Source organism: Chrysemys picta, chromosome 7 (genome assembly GCF_011386835.1).
Source record: "Chrysemys picta bellii isolate R12L10 chromosome 7, ASM1138683v2, whole genome shotgun sequence".
In the NCBI taxonomy this organism is placed as follows: domain Eukaryota; kingdom Metazoa; phylum Chordata; order Testudines; family Emydidae; genus Chrysemys; species Chrysemys picta.
In genome coordinates, this window is record NC_088797.1 from 107,971,991 (window position 1) to 107,997,951 (window position 25,961).

General features: G+C 39.5%; 1 protein-coding gene across 2 annotated transcripts in view; it reads right to left on the bottom strand.

Annotated features, from left to right (window-relative positions):
- ABRAXAS2 (abraxas 2, BRISC complex subunit) overlaps positions 1-21,892 on the bottom strand; it is a 29,179-nt gene extending 7,287 nt beyond the window's left edge. The window contains exons 1-8 of one of the 2 annotated variants that reach the window (XM_005305867.4): positions 21,728-21,892; positions 19,138-19,227; positions 15,954-15,990; positions 9,392-9,458; positions 5,926-6,116; positions 5,133-5,252; positions 4,011-4,095; positions 1,463-1,577 (exon numbers count right to left, since the gene is read on the bottom strand). In XM_005305867.4, the coding sequence (XP_005305924.2) occupies positions 1,463-1,577; positions 4,011-4,095; positions 5,133-5,252; positions 5,926-6,071 (466 nt within the window). In that variant the 5' untranslated portion in view covers positions 6,072-6,116; positions 9,392-9,458; positions 15,954-15,990; positions 19,138-19,227; positions 21,728-21,892. Of the gene's footprint in view, positions 1-1,462; positions 1,578-4,010; positions 4,096-5,132; positions 5,253-5,925; positions 6,117-9,391; positions 9,459-15,953; positions 15,991-19,137; positions 19,228-21,723 lie in introns of both variants that reach the window. The other variant, XM_065553553.1, reaches the window with a different exon arrangement.
- Positions 21,893-25,961: the final 4,069 nt, after the last annotated feature.

Sequence of the window (25,961 nt, forward strand, 5' to 3'; positions counted from 1 at the left end):
CACCAAACAGAGATAAGATGCCCCACTGTGCATGGACAACACCCAGCTGAGAAAAAAAAAAAAAAATCTCTCCTCCAGTGGGTGCTTGGTTTCCTATTAGGTGCTTTTAATGAAAATTTGAACATAAGGATATTAAATATAGTGCAGATCTCACCAACCACAAGAACATTAACCCTGGAGAATCAAAGGACATCTGGCTTTTCAACCATCTTTCATTAATTGCCAGCTGCCACCACAGGTGATGTACTGTGTGTCCACTTGTATAAATTGTGGGCCAAGTACTGGCTTCCAGCTCTGCCCTCTCTGCTGTGGAATGTGACCCTAAGAGGGAAGCTGTGGATATCCTTGGCCTAAGGGAAACCCAGAGATGGTATAAAGTTGGCATAGCCTGATATATTAACCTGACCCTAAGGTGTAGGGGGATATTCTTGGGCAGGCTGAGGGTTGGAGGGGTGTGACTGAAGCATGCTGAACTCCAGACAGCTCTGGCTGGCTGGAGCTCTGACTCCATCCCCAAGTGACCATTAGCTGGCATAGTCAAGAGCACCCATCGGGCCACTCTATGTCAAGTGCTGGTTCAGGTTCAATCCCAGCAACACAGAAGCTGAGAAGTGAATGACAGCCACCTTCCCCCTCCCACACATTGGAGTCCCACACTCAGCAGAGTTCAGCCAGATGTAGGCATCTGGCCCTCCATGCTTCATCCCAGCAATAGTGATACTAGCATAGGTCATTCACCTAAAGGAGAAGCAATTCCCCACCAAATTCTTTATCACAGAAATCAATCTCTCTCTCAGAATGAGTTCTCTTTATAAACTTCCCAAAGAAAAAAAAAAACACACAAGTTAGTTAATATGAAACCCTGCATGCATTTTAATCCTTTGTTAAAATCATCGATGTATATGCTGCACTCTCCCATAGTCACCATGCTCTAGGTAAGATAATGCAAATAAATGTTCTACAGTCCAAAGGCCTGATAGCCTGCATTATTCCAGGTTAATAATATGCATTAACCTATCCCACATCACACCTTTTTTAGGCTAAGATAACTTAAATAATGGAACCTGAGCAAGAATTGAGCCAGGTATCCACAGGAGAAAAATATTAACACGGGTCACTTAGCCCTCTCCACAATTCAGTTTCAAATTTTCAATTTTGCCAGTTCACATATACAACTTTCTAAGATTTTGGTAATTATATTTTTTTTCTGGCGTAGAGAATGTTGAGATGTGTGTTGCAAGTATTTTCACAAACTAGGAATTATTTCAATCGAAATCTATCACAGGCATCATAAACATGAGTTTACAAGAATAGCTATTAGGTTGACAATAGCTGTGCCCCATATCTTTGTTGCAATAAGAAAAACAGGCAGATCATTCTTGTTTTTCTTAAGTCCATGTTTCTATTAAATGTTTTGTCCTTACAGATCCTGGTTATGAAACATAAGTGTAAGGGAACTTACTTAGTTTTTGCTCCTTTTCGTTTTTTCTTTGTGTTATTTGCCCTTTTAGTTTGTTTACATCAGCTTGGAAAGATTCAACAACTCGTTCACTCTTTTCTACATCTATACACACTGCCTGGGAGAAAAACACAATAAGATAAGTCATACTCAGATTCTCCAAAAATCCATTACACAGTTACACAACTAGGCCAGAGAATACTGCCAGACTAGAAACAATACAAAACCAAGAGGATGCACGGATACTGAACCAGACCATGAAATGAGATGTTGAAAACTGATTTTCACCTACTGATCATGGCCTATGCTCAGTTGTTGCAAGATGGAAAGAACTTCCAAATAGTTTACCACTACTTCTTGTGTGACCCTGGGCAATTCACATAGCCTCTCTATGCCTCTGTTCCGCATCTGTAAAATGGGGATGATAGTACTTCCCTACCTCACAGAGATGTGGTGAAGATACACTAAAGATTGGGAAGCTCTTTGAGATCTACTGATGAAAGAGTTATACAAGAGCTAGGTATTATTATTATTATACTAGGAGGAAGCTCCTAACGGAAAGAAGTTACCACTCTATTTTATCATCTGTTACAAGTGATTCAGATAGTCTGCTAACCTTTTCTGCACTCAGTATCAAAAATAAGGCCTCATCCACACTGACTGAAACTGTACTAGCAACAGCCATGTGAGATTACCATGACTGTTAAATATGGTAAAGATCCTTGAACTGTTCAGACTTTAAGATCCTGATAGTGATATGTTAATGTAACATCTATGCTACACTTTCAACTGTGTTGTAGCTGGGTGACTAGGAGTCAGGAGATAAATGTGTTGTGTCCTGATCTCCTGGCTGTTATACCTGTTGCACAGACAGATTCTACATTCTTCCTCTAGCTATAAATTTTTGATAGTGAACATTAAAAGGTGCAGTGAATAAATGAAAATACAGATCTGTTCTTGCTCTATTAAACACATTTTTGGTGTTTCTAGTTTGCAACATTCTTTGCAAAACACGTGTTTCAAAGTTAACCAACAAAAGGAACTTTTAACACTTGACATAGGATAAAAGAACGAAGAGATATGTGTGCACAAGCAGAATTAACAGTGCCATTTAGACACCAAAAGACATCAGGGTCACAATTCTAGGAGCAATAAAGCAGCTCCCCAGGGAAGTTAGTATTTTTCCGTATTTCTCCCAAACACCTTGTTAGCTAAACTCACCAGTGATTAGTGCAGAAGCATACATCTAACTCTACTTAATGCTGGTAAGCAGGAGGTACTATACAAGGCTGTCCCATGAACCCATTTATTAACACATTTGTGAATAGCTGTTCATCTATTTCAAATATGGAGCTTGAAGGCAGCACTGAAACTCCTGGGAAAGAATCTTTCTTTACTCTGAGTGCCATGCTCAGGGCAGCGCTGAGAGCAGAGCTGACTAGGTCCAGAGAAAACAGCATTTGTCCACAGGTTAGCTCAGAGGGAAGGTTGCTCTGATGTTAGTGTGCGCACACGTGTGAGGAAAAATAAAAGCACATCCAGCCACCCTCCAAACACGCAAGGCCAAATTGTGACTTGCCCACTGTGAACTACTTACATAACAGGTCACAGTGGGGGCACTAAAGGAAAGCAGCTTCCACAGGGCAGGGTCAGAGATGGCTAGAGCCTTGACTCTGCCTCATTCCCCGTTTTGCATGCCAGCCAGCAAAGCTGAGCTGGTAGAGAGGGGGATATGACCTGCTACCAGTCTATATGAGTAGCACGTTACTCCAGGGTGTATATAAAGGGGGAGCCTAAGGTCACAATTCCCAAACGAGTCTGATCCTGAGGCAGCACAGAAATATGCCATCATCTACTCGGGACAAGTTGTAAATTGACAATCTAGTCCTTAGTTGATTTCTGAAGCCCAGCAGAGAGCCATTTTCAGATGTCACAGATACGATTACAGTAAGAGTAGGGTTTTTTTTAAACTGACCCAAGCATTGTATCCAAAGCATTGTATGTTCCCTGCAAAATATCTGTCAGTTTTAATAAATGCAGCGTTCCCCATAGTATCTAGTACAGCGTGAAACCCCAATGTTGCAATCAGATCCATGTGGGCAGGCCCTTGCACTGCTTTGGTGTCCTACTGACTTCAATCGGGCTCTACTTTGTGGGGGATGGGGAAGAATTCACCCACACGGATCCATTTGCAAGACCTGGGCACTTAAACAAAATAGAAGTTTCTCTCAAATGTTACTTAACATTATAATTACTCTCACGTGAAAAAAAAAAAAAAAAGGTGGCAACAAAGAGCCAGGATCAATAATGCTCATACTGAGTACTTTTACTTCTACTTTTGTAGAAGTATCTGTTAAATGCAGGTCATGTGGGAAAAGGTATAAGAGAAGCATGAATGTTTAACTAGTAAAGAAATACAAGTCATTTCTCATATTTCCTTAAACCATTTTAAATTCAAAATAAAGCTGGGTTTCCTTATAACTCTGGGCTACCAGAGCTCAGAAAAGAGGAGCCACATGAATGTTGACCAATATTAAATAAAATTAGTTACCTGTACTTTTTCCTGAAGTGCATTATAAACCTGATATATAGCCCTGATGTCCTTCATCACTCCATCTTTATCAAAAAAATCAGTACTAAAAAAAAAAAAAAATGCAGAAATTAGAAAAGATATCACAACTTTCTCTGTCTCTCTGAGCTGTTTTTCTCCAAATCACTTTAAGATTTGATTTTTATATTTACACAATGAATTAAACTTCATATATTGCTAAATCGTTTCTATCCCAAGGAACCGGTATCCAGGCAACAACATATTAGCTGCAGAGGCTCTTTCTGGAACAAAAGGCAAAACTTGTCGAGTCTGACGCTAACAAGATTAGACTCTTAAAAAAAAAACAAAAAAACCCACCTCTCTCCAAGCTTCCATGCCGTAACTGGAAAAATGTCTTTGTTAGATACTCAAAACATTTTTAAATGTTATTTTGCAGTGTCTGTGCATTTTATTTAAATAACTACGAAAATAAACATTCTCAAACCATGAGTCAAAGCCTGTAAATCCACCCTACATAAAGAACATCCACTGAAATCAGTGGGAATTCTGCACAGGGAGGGATTGCAGGATTAGGCTACAATTAGTCTAACTTTGATGTTGTTGTAAACCTAGAGAATTCAGATCAGTTCATTTAAAAAATAATTTTTTGCTGTTTAGAAAATGGTGAATGCATAAAATGGAAGCAGATTATTAAACAGCTTCAATACTTAGTTCTGTTTCTTGCTGAAATCCATATTCATATTACTATTTAGGAGGCAAAAATTGTAGACCGGGGTAGGCAACCTATGGCACACATGCCGAAGGTGGCACGCGAGCTGATTTTCAGTGTCACTCATGCTGCCCTGGTCATCGGTCCGGGGGGGCTCTGCATTTTAATTTAATTTTACATGAAGCTTCTTAAACATTTTAAAAACCTTATTTACTTTACTTACAACAATAGTTTAGTCATATATTATAGACTTATAGAAAGAGACCTTCTAAAAACGTTAAAATGTATGACTAACACACAAAACCTTAAATTAGAGTGAATAAATGAAGACTCAGCACACCACTTCTGAAAGGTTGCCGACCCCTGTTGTAGGCCTTCTGGATTATACTTAATTTAAAAAAAACTCCACTTACCCATGTTCCTTAATAACTTTGGCATAATTCTGAGAAGTATTTGGCACTGAAGAAACTTTGTACTCCTGCTGACTAGTATTGCCTAGATTGGGAATTGCAAGCGACACCCTTTGATTATACCTGTAGAGAAAGTTTAGAAAGAGACCGCTATTATTCTTCCAAAGATTTTTTGCAAGTCTTGGTATGCCCCCACCCAAAGTGGACAGGTCTGTCTCCAAGCAAGGTGAGTACTTGAGGAGCTCAACTCCATTAAAATTTAAGCTAATATAAATTTCTAGGTCAGCTGTATTTTGAATAAACAGTTTGTCATATTCAAAGATGGCTTTTTGTTTTTAAACACATTAATGCAAAACCAAAATTGACCAGCAGGTGGATCTATCTTTCATACCCCCTACATCGTCGACTGTGGACTAATCAGACTATTGTAGGTGCAGAAAGGAAGCCACATTCCCAGCTCAGTAATTTTGGAGAAGCAAAGCCATACTGACTTCTCATTTCTCTTTAGAAACAATTGTTTCAAGGTCTATTTTTAGTCTAAAAAATGTATTGACTAAAAAATAACTTTCCATTGCCCTGACTGAATCTTAGCTTAATTTATGAATTGCTTCCAGAGAAAAACATGCTACCCTACTTTATTATGTATGTATGTATGTAAAAAAACAGAGTTTGACCAGTCGACAATTGCTTTCAATACAGATTTTTTTTTAAATAGTTCTTATTGCTATTAGGAATTTCAACAAAGAGTATAATTATAACCACACTGTGGTAGCTGATGTGAACATGGACTGATTACCTTCGGTTTGGTCTAAAGAGCACATACTCTAAAGCATGTGTTGAGTTATTTGCAGTTGAGATGAAGCTGAAGAGAAGGAAGACGAGGTCAGGCACTCCAAGAATGTGTGTCAGCTGTTTATGGATGATGTGCTCTCTATATGACATTTGTTGCTGAGTGTTTCTCCTAAATCTGTACCATCCAATAACATTCTGTAATGAAAGTAAAGAAGAAGAAAAACCAAAGTATTAATGGAGACAGAAAAGATTTATAGTTTTATCTGTTGAAAGCCCAAAGTGTGCCTAATGTATTTAAGAAACTGAAATTCTGACAATTATATAATTCTAAATTATTGTAGATTGCTTACATTTTACACAGGCTATCACTAATGCCACATTTGAAAGTTTAAATGGTTTATTGTTATAAACCTTTTTGTACAAGAAAGAATAAATTAATTCTCTTCATGCTATCTAGGAACACACTTATAATGGAAGGTTATATTTTAGAGGCAAGTCTCAGAGCACTTTCTCTTTGTTGCTACTTGCTCAGTTTTCAAACCTGGCAGATTTTTTTCTTTTATTTTGAGGATTGCTGCAACAGACTATTCACTTGTGTTGCACTTATGAGATACATTTTCAATGACATGCATCATAGAACAGAATTGCAAATTTATGTTTATTCACAGGAACTGTGGGATTAATCTGCTGTGTATTGTGCTAAAATTATCCCTTTGAGCATTTAATTGTGACATACTCGTATGTTCTGCAGATAACATCCATCTAGTAATTCACTGATTATACCAAATACGAACATGTATTTAACTTGTTAATTTACATGCTAGTTAACATGAAATAAAGGGACAATAATGCAGAAAGTTAGCTCGTTATCAGAACCTGGTTCAGTAAGAGCCATGAGTACACAATATTATAAAGAAAACATCCATATATTCAAAAAGAATAAAGTAGATTCCATACATTAACTGTCAACGCACGACACTTGTATTAAATAAAAAAACAGTAAGCAAATATTACTCAGTCTTTTTACAATAAAACCGCTACTGCTGTGGATTCTGATGAAGCTTAGCTAGCAATCAGCTGAATCCAGGATATTTACTAACTGCATTTTTATTTTAGTTGATGTCCTGGTAACTTAATGGCATTAAGAATCCATTAAATTTAAATCTGGAGTGCTGAGTCACATGACACTTAAAAGCTTTTCCCCTCCTCAAGTCTATCTATTTTCAGATTGCAGATAATGCGTCTTTACTGACAGTCTGAAATTGACCTATGTCTCAACAAAATAAAACTCAACTGAAAAGTGGTGTCTTGATTTGAAAATATACACTACAGGCTTAACAAAAAAAAGAAAAGAAAAGAAAATGCCAGACAGTTTTAAGAAGTGTTTTCTGCTTTATCTGCTGAAGGGGAACTAAAAGACTGAAACTTCTCTCATTCTTTCAACAGTCGAGAACATCTTGTTCCCACACACCATATTTATACTGTTCGGTGCTGGAGTTAGGTGCTTATAGAATCAAATGTCTGAGACAGGAAAGACCCATGTGATCATTACTAGACATAAGACATGCTTGAGGCAACTGCTTTTGTTGGCGCAAATTGACAAGAAATAAATGGTTACAAGGAACCAAAAGTAGATTTGTGGGGCAGGAACTGGTACTGAAATAAGTGTTTAGTTTGAACAGATAACTTAGATCTTATCTTCACTATAGAGTTAATTCGAGTTATAATTTCAGTGTTGCCCCAACTCTAGGCCTGTCCACATACAAAAACTCTTGCCTCACGTTGGCTAGACAGTAAGGGGATATAGGTTACAGCTCAAGTTTGCACAACTTGCCAGGTGCTAATACAACATTGGAGCTATGAAAAGTAGGTGAGAGCACCCACACTGCAAAATAACCAAGCCAAGTTAACTCAAAAAGAGTTAAGTCTGTATGAAGACACACTAAGACAAGGGTATTCAATAGGCGGACCGTAGGGCCAAATCCAGACTGCCAGACGCTTTTGAACTGATCATGAAATCTTTTTGTTTACTTATTATCATTATTGTTATTGCAGTATGAAAAATATTTCTCTGGAGTCTGGACCTTGACTATACCGTGACCAAGAAATTTGGACCTTGACAAAAAATACCATATATACTCGTTCATAAGCCGAATATTATTGGTAAAAAAGTGACAAAGAGCGGAGGTCGGCTTATAAACGGGTCTACACCAAAATTTGATGATTTTAAACTCTATGGAATCATTGAATTGAATATCTAATACATTGTCGTTTTGTTTACCTGGAGCGTCTGCAGGCCTGGAGCCCTCAGCTCCCTGTGGTCGCGGTTCGCCCTTCCAGCCAATGGGAGCTGCAGGAACTGCGGCCACAGGGAGCTGAGGGCTCCAGGCCTGCAGACGCTCCAAGTCCCAACCCGCCAGTGGCTTACCCTGATGGGCCGGGAGCCAAAGTTTTCCAAACCCTGAAATATAGGGTCGGCTTATGAAAGGGTCATACAGTTTTTGCTATTTTTACCTATCCATTTGGGGGGAGGGGGGGGGTCGGCTTATAAATGAATGGGCTAATGAACGAGTATATACGGCAATTGATTATCCTTGCTCTAAGAATTGCTTATCCCCAATTTGAAGCTCAGTTCTGCTCTTTAGGATATCATATCTGTTAAAAACTTCTGAAACAAGTATTTGCTAATTGTTAAGATACAGCACTAGCAAGTTTTAAATGTGTGTGGAAAATGAACCATTGGTAAGAGATTAATATTCCTCTCTATTGGTTAACTGTAGAAACTTAAAACATTTTTAATGTAGTACTGAATGTGCTAATAGCAAAGTACAGTTGAATAAGGGTACAATAGTTTAATAATAGCTACTTTGTGAGGCAATATTGTTTCAGTTTTAAAATATTTCAGATGGTGGAAATATGTGAATTCCAAGACTGTTTGTCAGACCGTTGTAATAAATCTATAACTATTTTTAAACAAGAGTATCTGAACATTTTCACAGTAACTGCTCTGGGATTAAATGAGCATTTCACATAAACTCCCATTTCTGTTGGCCTAAATTGCACAGTGCAGTCATTATTATGCAAGTCTAACTCAGCCATTGGCTGGTGACAGTAGGTTAATACTAGTTATTCATTTCTGGGGACCTGAACTTAAATCTAAGGTTTCATGAACGTGAATTTGGTCCTTCTGTTTTTGCCCCTACTTAAAATTAGCAGACTCATAAAATTGACAAAATAATTGGCATGATTGATAGCCTCTGCACAGGATAAGCTTAATCCTGGTATTGCCAAAGATTATGCGAATCAAGATAAACGGGCAGATTTGAAAAAGAAAGCACCTGTTCTAGGCAGTACGTTCAGTTGCTCATTTGTATGAGCCCCAGTTTCCTTTTTTCCTGTATGTAGGCCCTATATGCTATACGAGGGGGAAGAAATAAAACAGAACTGTATAAAAATATAGTGAAACTTACTTTTCTTCGATCTTTAAGAATTCTGTCCAAACTCTCTTCATTAACTTTGCCTGCATAGTCATAAAAGCTTAAACCGAAAAGGAAAAAAATGAGGGTACAGTTTACACACTATTCACATGTCATCTTCGTAAACATACAGTACTTCAATTAATCTTTAGATACTATCTCATAATTTAGCCACAGAATACTAAATCACTACAGCAGCTTTACATTTATCCAATGCAGCAATTTAGCAACGTGGTGCCGAGACCACTAACGGTGAAAAAACAACATGCCTTGGTTTTAACTACTGGTTTAAAAAAATCTTCAGTGTTGTTGCACCCAACAGCTAGGTGGCAATTATTTCACTGGCAACCCCTTCTACAAGGAGTATGTAGCTGGATTGCATAAGTTTCCTCTGACTAGCTCTTGAAAAGCCCTATGTTTGGATGTCTGGGTTCTCCACCTGCTAAATGGGAAGGAGAGAAAGAACAGCAATTTTACATTTCAATTAAAAAATATGGAAACGGCTTTTTCAGGCTGCAGTCCTGCAATCAGATCTACATGGGTGGACCCTTATACCTGTGAAGTTCCACTGAAGTCCACAGTTATCCATGCAAGTGTAAGGGTGTGCCCACGTGGCTCCATTTGCACGATTGAGGCCTAAGTCAATAACAAAACATGAATTCAAATGGTTTACACATTTCAAAACATGAGGTAAACATTTGAAAATAGATTCCTCCTTCACTTACCTGCCAGGTCTTTAGTCTCTTTCAAGAGCTGATATCACTAACTCCTAAAGCAGTGCAGGAAAACACTGTGATTTAGAGGTCTATGATCTCAACTCTTGTCAGGGAAAAACAAAATCCTGTACTCAGTACTTGGCTGGTAAATAAAGGTGGAACAATATTTTGTTTTAAGATGCAATTTATTTTGAATTTTAAGACTAATATTCCACTACAAATGTGGAATCCTGAATAATGTAATTGCATAATCCTTTCAGTTCACCTTTAAAATGTTTAAGCTTTCTTTCATGTAAAGTGCCATCTAACCCCATAAGTCTGTTTTCTATAGTTCAGGAAATCATTCCCTGTTTTCTATAATTTACAGAATCATCACTCTTACATACAAGGATGATGATACCCAGCAATTATTGTAAAAATTGAGCAACTTCATTTGCAAACTGTTTTGATACATGAAAATGGCCTTTTTAGAACCCTTATTTTTGGCTCAGTTCCCAACACTTGGGAAATGCACTGCAACCAAACCCACCCTATTCAATAGCAGCAAGGCCACAGCTGTTCTTTTCCAAGAGCACAGGGTGGGTCAGCTGAAACCTTCCTTATGACTGACTACATTTAAGTCAAGAAGCTTTGGTAGTGTGCCAAAAATGTTTTTGTACGTGACGGTTAAAGGAAGAGCAACACATACTGAGCACCGCTACTGATGAGTAGTATATGCACTTTGAACATCAGAGAGGCCATATTGAGTCTGACCAATGGTTGTTCTAGCTCAGTATCCTGTCTTCTGACAGTGGCTGGTGCCAGATGCTTCCCAGGAAATGAACAGAACCAGGCAATTTGTTCAGTGAGCCATCCTGTTGTCTAGTCCCAGCTTCTGGCCATCAGAAATTTAGGGACAGCCAGAGAATGGGATAGTGTCCCTGACCATCCTGGCTAATAACCATTGAGGAACCTATCCTCCATAAACTTATCTAATTCTCTTCTGAATCCAATTATACTTTTGACCTTTACAGCATCCCCTGGCAACGAGTTCCACAAGTTAATGATGCACTGTGTGAGGCAGTACTTCCTTTTGTTTCTTTTAAATCTCCTATCTATTAATTTCGTTGGGTGACCCCTATTCACTTTCTCCACAGCATTCATGATTTTATAGACCTCTATCATATCCTGCCTTAGCCAGCTCTTTTCTAAAATGAAAAGTCCCAGTCTTCTTAATCTCCCTTCATATGGAAGTTGTTAGAATTGAAAAAAGTACAGAGAAATGCAACAAAGGTATATTTTCTAATATACCTTTCTTGAGATGGGGCAACCAGAACTGAAGATTGGCTATTCAAAGTGTATGTGTACTATGGATTCATATAGTGGCAGGATATTTTCTGTCTTATCTACTTCTTTCCTAATAGTTCCTAACATTTTAGGTTTTTGACTGCCGCTGCACATTGAGTGGATGTTTTCTGAGAACCACCCATGACTAAGAATATTTTCTTGAGTGTTAACTGGTAATTTAGACCCATAATTTTGTATGTATAGTTGGGATTATGTTTTCCAATATGCATTATTTTGCATTTATCAACATTTAATTTCATCTGCCATTTTGTTGTCTGGACACCCAGTTTTCTGAAATCCCTCTGTAACTCTCCGCAGTCAGGTTTGGACTTAACTACCTTGAGTAATTTTATATTGTCTGCAAGCTTTGCCCTCTCACTGTTTACCCCCTTTTTCCAGATCATTTATGAGTATGCTGAACAGCATTAGTTCCAGTACAGATCCTTAGGGGACCTCACTCTTTACCTCCCTCCACTGTGAAAACGGACAATTTATTCCTGCCATTTGTTGCCTGTCTTAACCAGTTACTGATCCATGAGAGGACCTTCCCTCTTACATCATGACTGCCTACTTTACTTAAGAGCCTTTGGGGGACCTTGTCAAAGTCTTTGAATCTAAGTAGACTATATCAACTGGATCACCACTGTCTACATGCTTGTTGACCCTCTCAAAGAATTCTAAATAGATTGGTGAGGCATGATTTCCTTTTACAAAAGTGGTGTTTACTCTTCCCCAACATATCATATTCATCTATGTGTTGGATAATTCTGTTCTTTACTATAGTTTCAACCAATTTGCCTGGTACTGAAGTTAGGCATAAAGTAATTGCCAGGATTTCTTATGGAGCATTTTTTTAAAATTGGCGTTATATTGCTATCTGTCAGTCATCTGGTACAGAGGCTTAAGCACTAAGTAACATACTACAGTCAGTAGTTCTAAAATTTCATATTTGAGTTCTCTTGGGTGAACACCATCTGCTGCTGGTGACTTATTACTGTTTAATTTATCAACTTGTTCCAAAACCTCCTCTAACACCTCAATCTGGGACAGTTCCTCAGATTTGTCAACTAAAAAGAATGCCTCAGACGTGGGAATCTCCCTCTCATCCTCTGTAGAGGAGACTGATGCAACGAAGTCATTTAGCTTCTCCACAACAGCCCTCTCTGAATACTCCTTTAGCACCTCGATTGTTCACTGGCCCCACTGAATGTTTGACAAGCTTCCTGCTTCTGATGTACTTAAAGTTTTGCTGTTAGTTATTGTGCCTTTTGCTAGTTGCTCTTCAAATTCTTTTTTGGCCTGGCTATTTATACTTTTACACTTGATTTGCCAGAGTTTATGCTCCTTTGTTTGCTGAGTAGGTTTTGACTTCCAATTTTTAAAGAACGTCTTTTTGCCTACCCACCTCTTTTACTCCACTGTTTAGCCATGATGGCATTTTTGTGGTCCTCTTACCCTTTTTTTTTTTTTTTAATTTGGGGTATACATATAGTTTGAGACTCTATTATGGTGTTTTTCAAAAGTTTCCATGCAGCTTGCAGGCATTTCACTCTTACGACTATTCCTTTTAATTTCTGTTCAACTAGTCTCCTCATATTTGTGTAGTTCCCCTTTTTCAAGTTAAATGCTACCATGGTGGGTTTCATTGGTATTTTCCCTGCACAAGTACATTCAATTTAATTACATTATGGTCGCTATCATTGAATGTTTCAGCCATATTCACATCTTGGACCAGATCCTGTGCACTACTCAGGGTGAATAAAAATCAATGATTTTAAAATAAATAAAAATTGATTTTTTTTTTAAAATTTAAATTGGATTTTTTTGATAAAATGCTTTTTGAGGGAAAAAACTATCTAAAGATAAAGATACATTATAGCTCAAAGATATCATCATGGAATAGGGATTATAAATTCTAATTCTATAGTATGAGACAATATATTCATGTAATGTTTAAGAAAAGTTTTGTAAATGAGTTCCAATAGTTCATGGATTAAGGACCCAATCTTATGGGGTTCCAGGGGCTTCTGTATAGATTATTTAGGTTAATCTTTCTATCTACCCTATGGGACTCAGTGCTCAGTCTAGAAGATACCATCAGAGATGCTTTGCAGTTCTCAAACTGTGGATTTGTGTCTCCAGAGATAACATGCTTGTTAACTGCAAAAATGTTTTTAAATAAATATTATGGAGAGGTGAAAAATAGTTAAATAAAACAATTTAAAACGTCTGTCTGGTGATGTTCTCCTTCTAATACAACATGGGAAGAAAATCCTCCAAATATTAATGGTTACCCTGTTGAATTGAAGATAGTTCACCTCCCAGTGACTTCATAAATATCTGCTTCAATTACCTTTGGTAAATGAAATAACCAGTCATTTTCTGATATAGCTGTAAAACTAACCTGAAAAGTTTTCAAAATAAATCACTTAAAAAATGTATAGTGTGTACCTTCTAAAAAAGAAACCTACATCTATCTCTGAGTTGTGAAGAATATGTATTGAGGTTATAACAACCAACAAGAATGCACTTTTATGTAGAAATCCAGGATTAAACTGAGTCTTCCTGACTAGTGGTTTAAATCATGATTTAAATCACTAAATCCACCTTGGTGCTACTTAGGATTAAATCAAGAACTGCCTCTCCTCTTGTAGGTTCCAGAAGTAGCTCCTCCATGAAATAGTCATTAATGGGGTCTAGAAATATTATCTTTGCATCCCATTCTGAGGTGACATGCTCCCAGTCAATATGGGGACAGTTGAAATCCCCCATTATTATTAGGTTTTCTGTTTTCATAGCCTCTCTAATCTCCCTGAGCATTTCACAATCATCACCCCGGTAATGTGGTCCGCAGCATGTTCCTACTTCTATACTCTTATTATTCAACCATGGAATTTCTATCCAGAGAGATTCTATTATACAGTCATTTAACATTTTTACTATATTTGGGTCTATGCTTTATTTCACATATAATGCCACTCCCTCACCAAAGCAATCCACTCTGTCATTCCTATATATTTTGTACCATGATATACCAGGTCCCATTGATTATCATCATTCCTACCAAGTTTCTGTGATGCCTATTATAGCAATGGCCTTATTTAATACCAGGCACTCAAATTCATCCATCTATTTAGACTTCTTGCATTTGTATACAAGCACTTATTAAATTGGTCAATATTTAGCTGTCTACCATCATGTGATGCAACTGAATGGGACTCTTCATTTGACTGTTCCTCTTCAGTTCTTACCTGTACTTCATCAACTTCTATTCTCTCTTCACTACTAGGATATAGAGTACCACCTTTAATAAATCCTCCAGTAAAGATGTGTCTGTACTTAAGACTCTCTTGGAGCTCAAAAGCAACTGAATATTTTTGTAAAGAAGTCACACTGAAATATACAGGCCTCTGGTCCCTCTCTCACTCAACTATTAGTTGATTGCTAATTGGGAAGATGATAGTAAGAACATGATTTCAGCTTTGATGTATACTGCATAAAGCAGCAGGGACCAATGCATGGTCATCCAAAAAAGACCAGCCAGATACCGAGACATAACCTGAGATATGGAGAATCTTGCACATAAGTCACAGGGATGAGACTAATCCCTTCTGTAATTATCAGACAGCAAATCAAACTGCAGCATCTCTTTCTTAATAGAATAAATGTCAATCATGACACTTGAGGCCCTTTCCTTAGTAAATCTGTGGAAATCTCCAAATAAAAACAAATGTGTGGAGCATAACCAGGGATTATTTCTAAAAATGCAACTTCTAAACACATACTATAGATAGTAATTTAGAAGCCATCTTTGCTTAGTAACTGCAATCTATATGGGAAAATTAGATTTAACACAGCCTGAGTCTTCTAAATGAAGATATATAGAGCTAGATTCCCTTTTACATTCTGGCAGTGCAGAGGGGCCAGACAGCAGCTTGATCTAGCCAGCTGAAAATTCCTCTGGCATGGGAGAATAATTGGCTGATGCAAAGTCATCATTCTTGGCTCCTACACCACCCCCGGCCCTGGTATAGGGGTCATCTGGGGTGAGGGTGACCAGAGTGTGCTGCACATGTATTCCCCAGGTCCCTTTGGGACAAACTGGCATAGGTTAAAGCAGTCACAATGATTCTCCAACCTATACTAGGGTGCAGCTCCACCTCAACTATCAGGGAGCCATGACTGGATCCTTCACTGCCACCACTTTCTAATACATCAAGTGAAAATTCAACAGAGGAAAGAATCTGACCATGGTATCTACAAATACTTTGCTGCTATGTGCTTTTTAAACTAATATCCTACATTAAAATGGTGTTAGTACAGCTTTCAAAGGATGTTTTGAGTGTCACAATGGGTGCCATTTACCTGTATTACTGTAATACAACCACAAAGAGCAGTTGCAAATGTTACTATATACATTTGAAACGCGAATGTATTTCAATGAGCTACTATCTTTATGCGCCGGATTCACCCAACAGTGGAATCAGTACAGTCAAACAACAGAAATAGCTTACCTAAAGAGTTTTGAACAAGGCTCGTGGTCATGGATTTCTGTAATAAAAAAAGAAAGTGTCTGTCCCAGCAGCTCAAAACCCAGGGAAAACTGTGGTTGTGTATCTTGCACAATTTCTTCTAAATCTCCAATAATGAACAATATCATAGACAATATACTGCTGTCAGTCTGTGGGGAACTTCTGACAACAAATTGCCCCCTGTAGGGTGAGAGAGTAGTCTTCCTGTCTAAGAATGCATTAAAATGAGCATAATGAACCTAGGGAACATGTAAATGAACCTAGTAATCACATTTTAAAATATTCTTCTATGGGTGTTAAGTATCTAACATATTGCTGAGTTTTCATATTCATTTGCTTTTAGATGCAACTTCCTATAGTAGTCTGCTTACGGTTGTTCAGTAATGGTACAGTGACAAATAGAAAAATGTGTAGGAAGCAAACATAACAGTTAGATGTGACAAATTAACCAAATTGGAGGAAGGGAAATACAGATTAATGACCTAAAAGAGAAGAGGGTAAGCACCACTCTGGCATGACTACTTTCCTGTCACTTTAGCCAATGTGATTACAACTAAACAAAGTCACCGCATTATTTTTTCTTTTGATTTTGAGAATTAGTAACCAATATTACCTAAGATTCAAATTTAAGCAGCAAAGGTTATAAAAGATCTGTGCTGTGGGGCAAGTAAGGGAAAATAATCAAAGAGACCATAAAGTTTATCCATCTTTTCAACGTGAATCAAAGTTTGTTTGTTTCTGTGCTTTAGGTACTTGTACCAAGTATCCTTCCAGTTATGACTTTTTAATCAGCTACTCTTTATCATTTATTTATTTTTCTCTACCAATCCTTTCCGATGCTTTTGTCTTAAGTACTCTTAAATCCCCTATTCTTTCCCTAGATTCAGCAGCATTTATACAGAAATAATATTTTGAGCTCTGCCAAAGTGAGCATTTAGCAGTAACTTTGCTTGGTACCTTCCTCCCTGAAGAGTAACTCATCACTTGCTGTTCTGAAAGCCACAGAGTTTGCTCACAACTTCAGCAATTTCAGCTCAATCAAACCACAATCTCCAAGAACAGACTTTACACATTAACTTCTCACCATATTCAGACACTGCCAAAATAAGTCTTTGCACATCAATGTATGTTTGTGCTTCCAGAGATTTCAACTTGTTTTTGGCTATAAGGATGCAGCTGTGAAAGTTACATTTTTATTCAATTGCAAACCAAAGATGAACTTAATGCCAGCTCCAGATTTACAGCCTGACATTCTTGAGTCTCATGAAAATGATTTGCTAAACAAAGCCAGTAAATAATATAATACCAGCATACAATGTAATTACCTCAAACAGCAGTACACATGCTAGAATTATTGGGAATATACACCTTGTTTTTTTCCAGCTACATTGTTATATCTAGACCAGATCTAGGGCTTTCTTTAAAAACTGAAACTGTGTGGTCTACTGGATAGAATTTAAGAGGAAACCAGGAATTCTTAAATTCTAGTTGTGGTTCTGTACAGTGAATAGCTGTATATCTTTGGGATATCACTAAACTCTATGGTAAACTGAGACAATTGATAAACGAGAATGATAAAAATATTGCACAGTAGTGTTACGAGGCTTAATTTCTGTACACTACTTTCAGGTCTTAATACCAAGTTTTAAGTGAATGTGATTTCTTCAACAGGAATTCACAAATCCTATATTTTGAACTATTATAATATTCAAAAGAGCTTTTGATGGGGCTAATTCCCAATTTTTTTCTAAAATATAAATTACCTTGTTTGTGAATAACATACTGTAGAAGTGTGTCTACTGACAGAAAAAAAGCAACCCATAATGCCACAACTATTGTTGAGTGCAGCTAGTGCTGAAACGGAAGTTATATATTAAGTGTATTGATATGCTCTATTGTCATCGATGACTCAGATCAGTAACTGAATTTATATAATGCAAATTTAAATTTGTCAAAGCAAATATATATTGAGAACAAAATCAACAATTTTCCACTACCATACTTCCCCACCTTTCACACACAAAATAATCTGTCATTGTTCATGGTATCATGTATATCAGTTTAAACCTGGACAAAAATGTACGCCCTGTCCTGCAATCAACTCTATCTTAGCCAATCCCTTACACCTGCACAGAACCCCACTAAAGTCAATGGGGGTCTGCTGGCACATAGATCTGATTGCAGGATACAGGATTTAGGCTTTAAACACACCTGACATCTTAAAACTGATAGAAATATTTTAATGCAGTTTTATTTTGATTTATACATGCATCCATTAAAAAGGAGCACCTCCTTGACAATTCTTAAATATATTGCTATCAAACTGACTACTCCTATTACTGCCCTTCAACCATTAATCAATATATCTACAACAGCCAGCAAAACCCAGCAGCAAAAAACAGATCTTTAAAATCTCCATTAGAATCATCTCATTTTGTCACAGCAAGCAAAAAAAAACCACTAGTCTATTTTCATTGTCTAGAGAAATGCAAAATAGTAAACAGGAAGCCTAAACAGTTAATTAGTTGTTTAAAATACAATTTTATTAGTAACATGGGTAAGGATTTTAAACTTATATGATTATGAATTTGACCATACCCCTGTAACTACATTTTATTTAAAAAACAAACAACAAAAAACCTGAGAGATGGGATGGCCTCAGTATTGATGGCTGATTTTTCGGCTATTTACCAAGAAAGAAAAATATTTTGGTGTCCCATAAAAGAAACCCGAAGTTAATGAAGACAGATACAAGGAAATTTGAATTTGAAGCGTGTGGGTGGAATCATTTTCAACATTAGGGCCTAAATCGTTTCATGTTACAAAATTCAAGCTATTTGTGGAATTTACTGACCGGTTAAGATGAGTTACATTTACTCTACAGAAAGGCACATTAAAAATGTATCCAGCAAAAGGACTGTTCCCTTTCCTCATGCTTCAGCCATATATATACACACACGGTAGTAAAGAAGAATTCTGGATAACACTTCTTGGGAGATTGTAAAATCTTGCCTTACCCTTACAGAAGAATTAGCAAAAATACCTATTTTAAAAAGGAGAAAACTTTTTCTCCTTTAAACAGGAAAAAAAAAATCCTTATTTATTAAAAAAAGGTGAACTAACTAGGCACCTCATCCAGAATTTCTCAAAGCTTAGTACAACTTACCGATTACTTGCAGAAATTCAGTGTTGCTGATTTGTGAATCACTGATGCTAAATGTCTCCTCTTGTCTTACCTCTCCAGTAGAAATCCTTCCTACAATTAAAAAAAAAAGATGCAGACTAAAAACAGAAAGAAAACACTAGTATAATTTATTCACAAGCACATTTAATAAAAGAATTAAATGTAAGACTGTTTGAAATTAACATGTTGACTTAAGCAACTACAAATGCAATCTATCAGTAAATTCTGCATTGCCTGATTCCAAGTTTCACTTAAGGCCCCTTTATGCAAATCTGGCAGTGTAAAGACGTGTTGAATGAGGCAGAAATTGCTTTTGAAGAATACCATATTTTCAATTATAAAACTTGTGAAAGGGCTCTATATGCATTCTGTTAACCGCCCCGGTACAGGGGCCATGTTATGCGCTTAATATGGAAATAGAGGTAGTGCAGCCAGAGAGGACACTGCATCACATCTATTCTCTCCTTCCAAGGCCCACAGGAAACAGTGTGTAAATTATAGAAGCCCTGAGGTTACTCTACTTACACCTGACAATGGGGCTGGGCAATCCCATAAAAAGGAAAACAGTGGTGAATTTAGTAGGCAGTAGGTTTCAAAGAAACAAGAGGAGTACTTCTTCACACAACACATAGTCAACCTGTGGAACCTGTTGCCATGTGATGCTGTGAAGACCAAAAGTATAAATGGGTTCAAAAAATAATTAGATAAGTTCATGGAGAATATATCCATTAGCCAAGATGGTCAGGGACATAACCACATGCTCCAGGTGTCCCTAAACCACCAAATGTCAGAAGCTGGGACTAGCCACAGGGGGTGCATCACTCTTAATTGCCCTGTTCTGTTCACTCCTGGCCACTGTCGGAAGACAGGATACTGGGGTAGATGGACAATTGGTCATACTGAGTTAGATCATTCTTTTGTAATTAAAGCCATCTTTCCCTCTCTGTTCCTATCCCAAGCACAGGAGTGGGATAACTGATAATGAGGCGCTATCAATATAAGTAATGAAACAATAGGTTGCCATTTGTTTCTTTACGTTCAGATAAGTAGAGCAAATTTACACTACCTACCACTGGACTAAAAGCTAATGTCAACAAAGCCCTAAAACGCAAATACATATTGTTGCAATCTGGACTCTAGGTAATATTTTTAACGACCAGTGCTAGCACACTGTGTAGGATAAAGAGGTTTAATCCAGATCCGTATGTTTCCCCACTTTTTACTGTACACCCACCCCAACTTTCAAGTACATGGCAGACTGATACAATGCCCTGATCCAGCAACAGTCACACAAATGCTTGACTTTATTAGAAAGTACTCACGGAACCAAAGTTAATGACATACATGTTTGCAGAATTCGGGCCTACATCAGACTGTTAGTCAAACCACACTCTTTAAAATTAAAAATCTACTTTCAAGGGTGAAAGACCTTTGCAGACATTATAAAATCCCTATAATAAATTCCAGTAGTATGATACATTAAATGTAGCTTTTTTGTTTACTTTGTGAAACACAGTCAATAGAAATGTTGATAATGCAACTGACAAACTCTCTTTAAATTTCTGCTTCTTGATTACATACATTTTACAATGAAAGTAGAGTGATAACTTGTATTAGGTCAACAAGTAAGTTACAATACTCAAGGGATGGTCAAAGTAGGCAGTTTATTTAAGTGAATTATGATCCAATGTCTATTGTGTGCCAAAATGATTTTATGCAAGGAAGAGAAACTATGCACATTGAAGAGAATATTGTAAAAATAGTCTCTTATTTATAAGAACAAAGTAGGCTTTTTAGAGTAATGAACTCAAGATATTAGGCAGCTTTTGGAAGCTAGCTTTTGGTTTAGACACCCATGAATGGCCTTCTGCGACTATGGCACCATACTATCCACCTGGTTAATTTCAGCAGGGACATGTGGGGCGGGCAAGAGAAGATGGAGAACGGGATCCATTTCCTGAAAGTATTCAGACCAGAGTTTAAACGAGAACTGGAACAACAAGAGAAATAAGAAGAACAGGAGGACTTGTGGCACCTTAGAGACTAACAAATTTATTAGTCAAGAGAAATAAGCATCCCTAGAGGCAGGACTGATGCACGACTGATGTCAGCAATGCACTGACATGCAAACGCCTAGACTGGATTGCAACAACACATACCACTTTTAATGCCTACTGCCCTGTGTAGGACCAAGGGGTTCCGTCCACCTGAGCTTCCCCCTTTTCCCTGTACTCCTTCTGACTGATTCGTTAGACCAGTTGCGGGGGGGGGGGGGGGGGGGGGACATAAGAGACTCACTTCCCCAAGCCCCTCACAGCACGCCCCCCCCCCGCCGCCAACTCTGCCCCTCCACTTCCCTTTCCCCTCACCCCACCACCCCCGGCTCCGGGCTGCCCCCCTCACCCTGCCCCCGCGCAGAGGTGAGGCGAAGGCGGGCGGGGCCGGGGGCGCTAGGCCCAGGGCAAGCAGGCAGGGGGTTCCCTGAAGCCCCCCAGCGCCTGTGGTGGTGAGGAGCCCGTCGCCCTCCCAGCAGCCCCCCAGCGGGGAGCTGAGCGCAGCCCCGGACACCTACGTGATCCGCGCTGCTGTTGGCGCTGTAGTAACAGACGGAACTGAACGTGTAGCCCGAAATGGAAGCCGCCATGATGGAGACCACCGCCGCTGCCGCTCCCACAAACCACTGCGCCGCCCCCTCCCACTACCGCCTCACCGTCCCGGCTTCCGGGAGCGCCGCGGGGATGCCTGGGAAATGTAGTTCCCAGCTGCCAAGCTCAATGCGCGGGCGCCTGGGAGGGGTAGGAGCTGCTGCCCCAGACGGCCCTGGCTCGGCCACCTTGGAACCGATGCGCCCTAGCACAGTGCTGGCGGGGCGCTGGCACCCTTATCTGGGCCCTGCCTATCAATACCTCTCGCTATCCACTACTAGTAATGATTGTCATTGTACTGCAGGGTATCACCAGGCAATGCCCTAGCAGTGTCGGCGCGCACGGTGCTGTACGGAGCACGGGGACAGGTCGCCCTGCAGTGCTCTAGCAGTGTCAGTATCAGGGCCGGCTCTAACTTTTTTGCTGCCCCAAGCAAAAAAAAAAACCGCCCCACAGTAACAACCCCCCACAGTGCCACCCTGCCGAACCAACCCCCCCAGCGCTGCCCCGCCCAACCAAAAACAACCTCCCCCGTGCTGCCCTGCCGAACCAACCCCCCCCCCCGAGAGCCGCCCCGCCTAACCAAAAACAACAACAAAAAATACCCCCGAGCGCCACCCTGCCGAAACAAACAAACAAAACCCGAGCGCCGCCCCTTACAAGGTGCCGCCCCAAGCATGTGCTTGGTCGGCTGGTGCCTGGAGGCGGCCCTGGTCAGTGTGCACGGCAGACAGGTCGCCAGCAATACCCTAGCAGTGTGGGCATGCGCTGCACTGTATGGAGCACAGAGACAGGTCACCAGGCAGTGCCCTACCAGTGTCGGCGCACACGGTGCTGTAAGGAGCATGGGGACAGGTTGCCAGGCAATGCCCCGCGCTGTATGGAGCACAGGAATAGTTGCCAGGCAATGCCCTTAGCAATGTGGGCATGCACGGTGCTGTACAGAATATTGGAATGGCACTAAGCAATGCTCTAGCAGCCTAAGCAGCATCAGAGTACACAGTGCTGTACAGACCAAGGGAAGGTCACCAGGCATTGCCCTAGTAGTGTCAGCACTGTTTGTCCAAGTAGTGTCTGTGCACACAACACTGTATAGACATGAGGCCAGGTCACCAGGCATTGCCCTAGCAGAATCGGTGTACCTGGTGCTGTATAGAGCACAGGGATAGACCCACTCCATGTGCCTTGACCTGACTGTGGTGTCGTTAGATTGTCGTCAGATAACCCATGGACATGTAGACCCCTCTGCCCATGCTGTCTCTGGGCCTCAGACTTAAATATCACAGGTGACTAGACCCTGTGAGGGAGGCAGTCAGGCAGCCTTCGCCGGCGTGCCTGCGGGAGGTCCACCAGTCCCACGGATTCGGCGGCAATTCGGCTGCGGGTATGCCGAAGCCGCGGGACCGGTGGACCTCCCGCAGGCACGCCGCCGAAGCCGCGGGACCGGGGACCTCCCGCAGGCATGCCGCCAAAAGCAGCCTGCCTGCCATGCTTGGGCGGCAAAAAAGCTAGAAAGCAACAGAGAGTCCTGGGGCACCTTTAAGACTTACAGATGTATTGGAGCATAAGCTTTCATGGGTGAATGCCCATGACATACATCCGACGAAGTGGGCATTCACCCACGAAAGCTTATGCTCCAATACATCTGTTAGTCTTAAAGGTGCCACAGGACTCTCTGCTGCTTTTTACAGATCCAGACTAACACGGCTACCCCTGATACTTGACCAAAAAACTAGAGCCGCCCCTGTTTCTACAGTAACATTTATAGGACCAATCCTGCAAACTACCAAATGTCGGTCAGACGACCATGAATAGTCCATGGAAACCAGTGAGCTTCTCAAAACTGTAAACACTTATTGACACCCTTGAAACTACACAAGATAGTAAGCAGCACCCTTGATAATGTTTGCAGAATGGAGCTTGATATTGTTAAAACTGTTCAAGAGCTGTGCAAAAAGGCTGAGTGAAGGCTGTTGTAGGCATAACTTTTCACTTTCCTGACATTTTTGTGCTTGATTTCTCTGTCTAAATATTGATTTGCTGTATGTTTTTACATTTAATGGACCTGTAGAATCTGATTCCCAAAACCATGTAATTCCTTGTGTTAGAAAACAAAAAGGCTGTGGCCTTCATCTTGCAAACCATTCCATGTGGGGGAACCCCTGTGATGATCAGATTGAGGTTCTGTGTGGGGTTCTGTGTGGGTCCTCCAGCACAGATGATCTGGTAGTTTCAGGGTTTATCACTTTAATGCGGTGTCCAGCTAGTTACACCCATTTTCAGATTCCTAGTTGCTTGTTCTTTGGAAAAGGTGCCAGTCCTGTCATATATTTCATTGTGTACACGTCTTCCTTTAGGGAATATAAGTATTTATAATATTTATTTATTTGTATATTTGATCTTTATAAAATTATTATTTTTAATACAAAAATCAATACCTTTTCATTCAATACATAGATTTCAAATGCTCAATACTGGAAGATCTTAGGAGAAGCCTTTCAAAACTGAACCAATGTGTGAATGAATAATGAAAGAAAGAACATACGAGCAAGGAAACTGATTATTATAATCCCTTTAAAGCATGGAACAGATAAACAACAGCAAGGAAAATATTATTTAAAATGTGATGAAAAGTTCCTTTTAAAAGCTGATAATGCTGTGTTTGATAAGCCCAACACAATATAGAACAATGTTATCTCCAGGTCATTTTTAAAGGGAATATATAATAGGTGCAGAATAAAAATAATATAGAAAATTATTATTTTTATTATAGACTTCTAGATGGTATGGCATGGTCACATTAGAAATGTACAGAGAGATTAGATTCTATTTCTTTTCTAATCTAAGGCACTTACATTTTCATTTGCCATAAAACAGCAATTATATTTTTGATTAAGTTTCAAGCCCCATTCACTGTAGGTTATGCACTGTACTCATTGCTGAGTCTAAGAAATGTGTTTATATTTCCTGTCTCTTCACACACTAGTGATCCAAAAGAAATAGCAGAAATCCTTCTGATTCTAATGGTTTTAGATCAGTCATATGGGTCAGATGGTCCAGGATTCAAAATCTGTTCATTTGGAGTCACATTATCCATTGAAAGCAAGGCTATTTACTGTTTAATCTGTTTAAATGACATGCTGGCATTTGTATATGATGATGGAAAAACAGGAAAATCGTGTCTCTAAAACAAAAGAATCACAGTTTAAGAGACAGACAGACAAAAGAATAGGACTTAAAATTGGAGTCACGCTAAGGATGAATTTGGTCTATTGAAGTACAGTATTAAAATAGCTATGACCTAATCCTGTTTGTGCAGTTAAGGGTTGCAGGAATGGATCTCTTAAGTTTAGTCCTCTAATCTGCTAAAATATTAGTGGTGTAGCATTACTGCCAGGCCTACTGACTTTATGAAGCTTAAAATATAAATACTTTAAAGCTCTTTAAGGCCTGAAAACCTAGGTCTGGAAAAAAGAAAGCATATTCCATGGGACTGGTGTGGTTTGTTATGTGAATAACATAGGGTCCAATCCTGTACAATGCTAAATACCTCAAAATAGCACTCAACACTTTGCCAGACCAAGCCCATGTTATCTATAAAGAAGCTTGCAGTATTGCTAAAATGTTCTGTATGCAAACACAACATGAGAGCTTTCTTGCCTCTAACTTTATTCCCCCATGGACAGACGTGGGGCTGTCCAAAATTTGCCCATCTGAGTGAGGGTCATATTGGCAACTTCCCAGAAGCCTCATCTGCATAGAATAGAGCCCGTTGTATTTGCTTTCATCCTCAATACACAGCTGCTTCTAAGTTGCATGGTTCCAGTCAACCTGTTACAGAAAAGGGGTAGACATACCCAAAGTTCAGAGTGTATCGGGATCTGTTGATTGGTCTGCCCCATGTCTAGCTGCCCAATCTTTGCTAATTGCCTCTGCATCATCTCTTTGCTTCTCCAGCACTGACTGGTTCTCCCTTCCAACAGTCCCACAGAGAGGCAAACCTCATCTTGGGTCCCACGTGTTCAGGAGCTGGTGAGAGGATGCAGGACTAGCTTGGAGTTCAGTGAGGACATTTTTGAAGGTGGCGGGGGGCGTGAAAGGAAAGATGGTCCAGTCCAGTGGTTAGGACCTGGGACACCTGAGTTCAATATCCCATTCCAC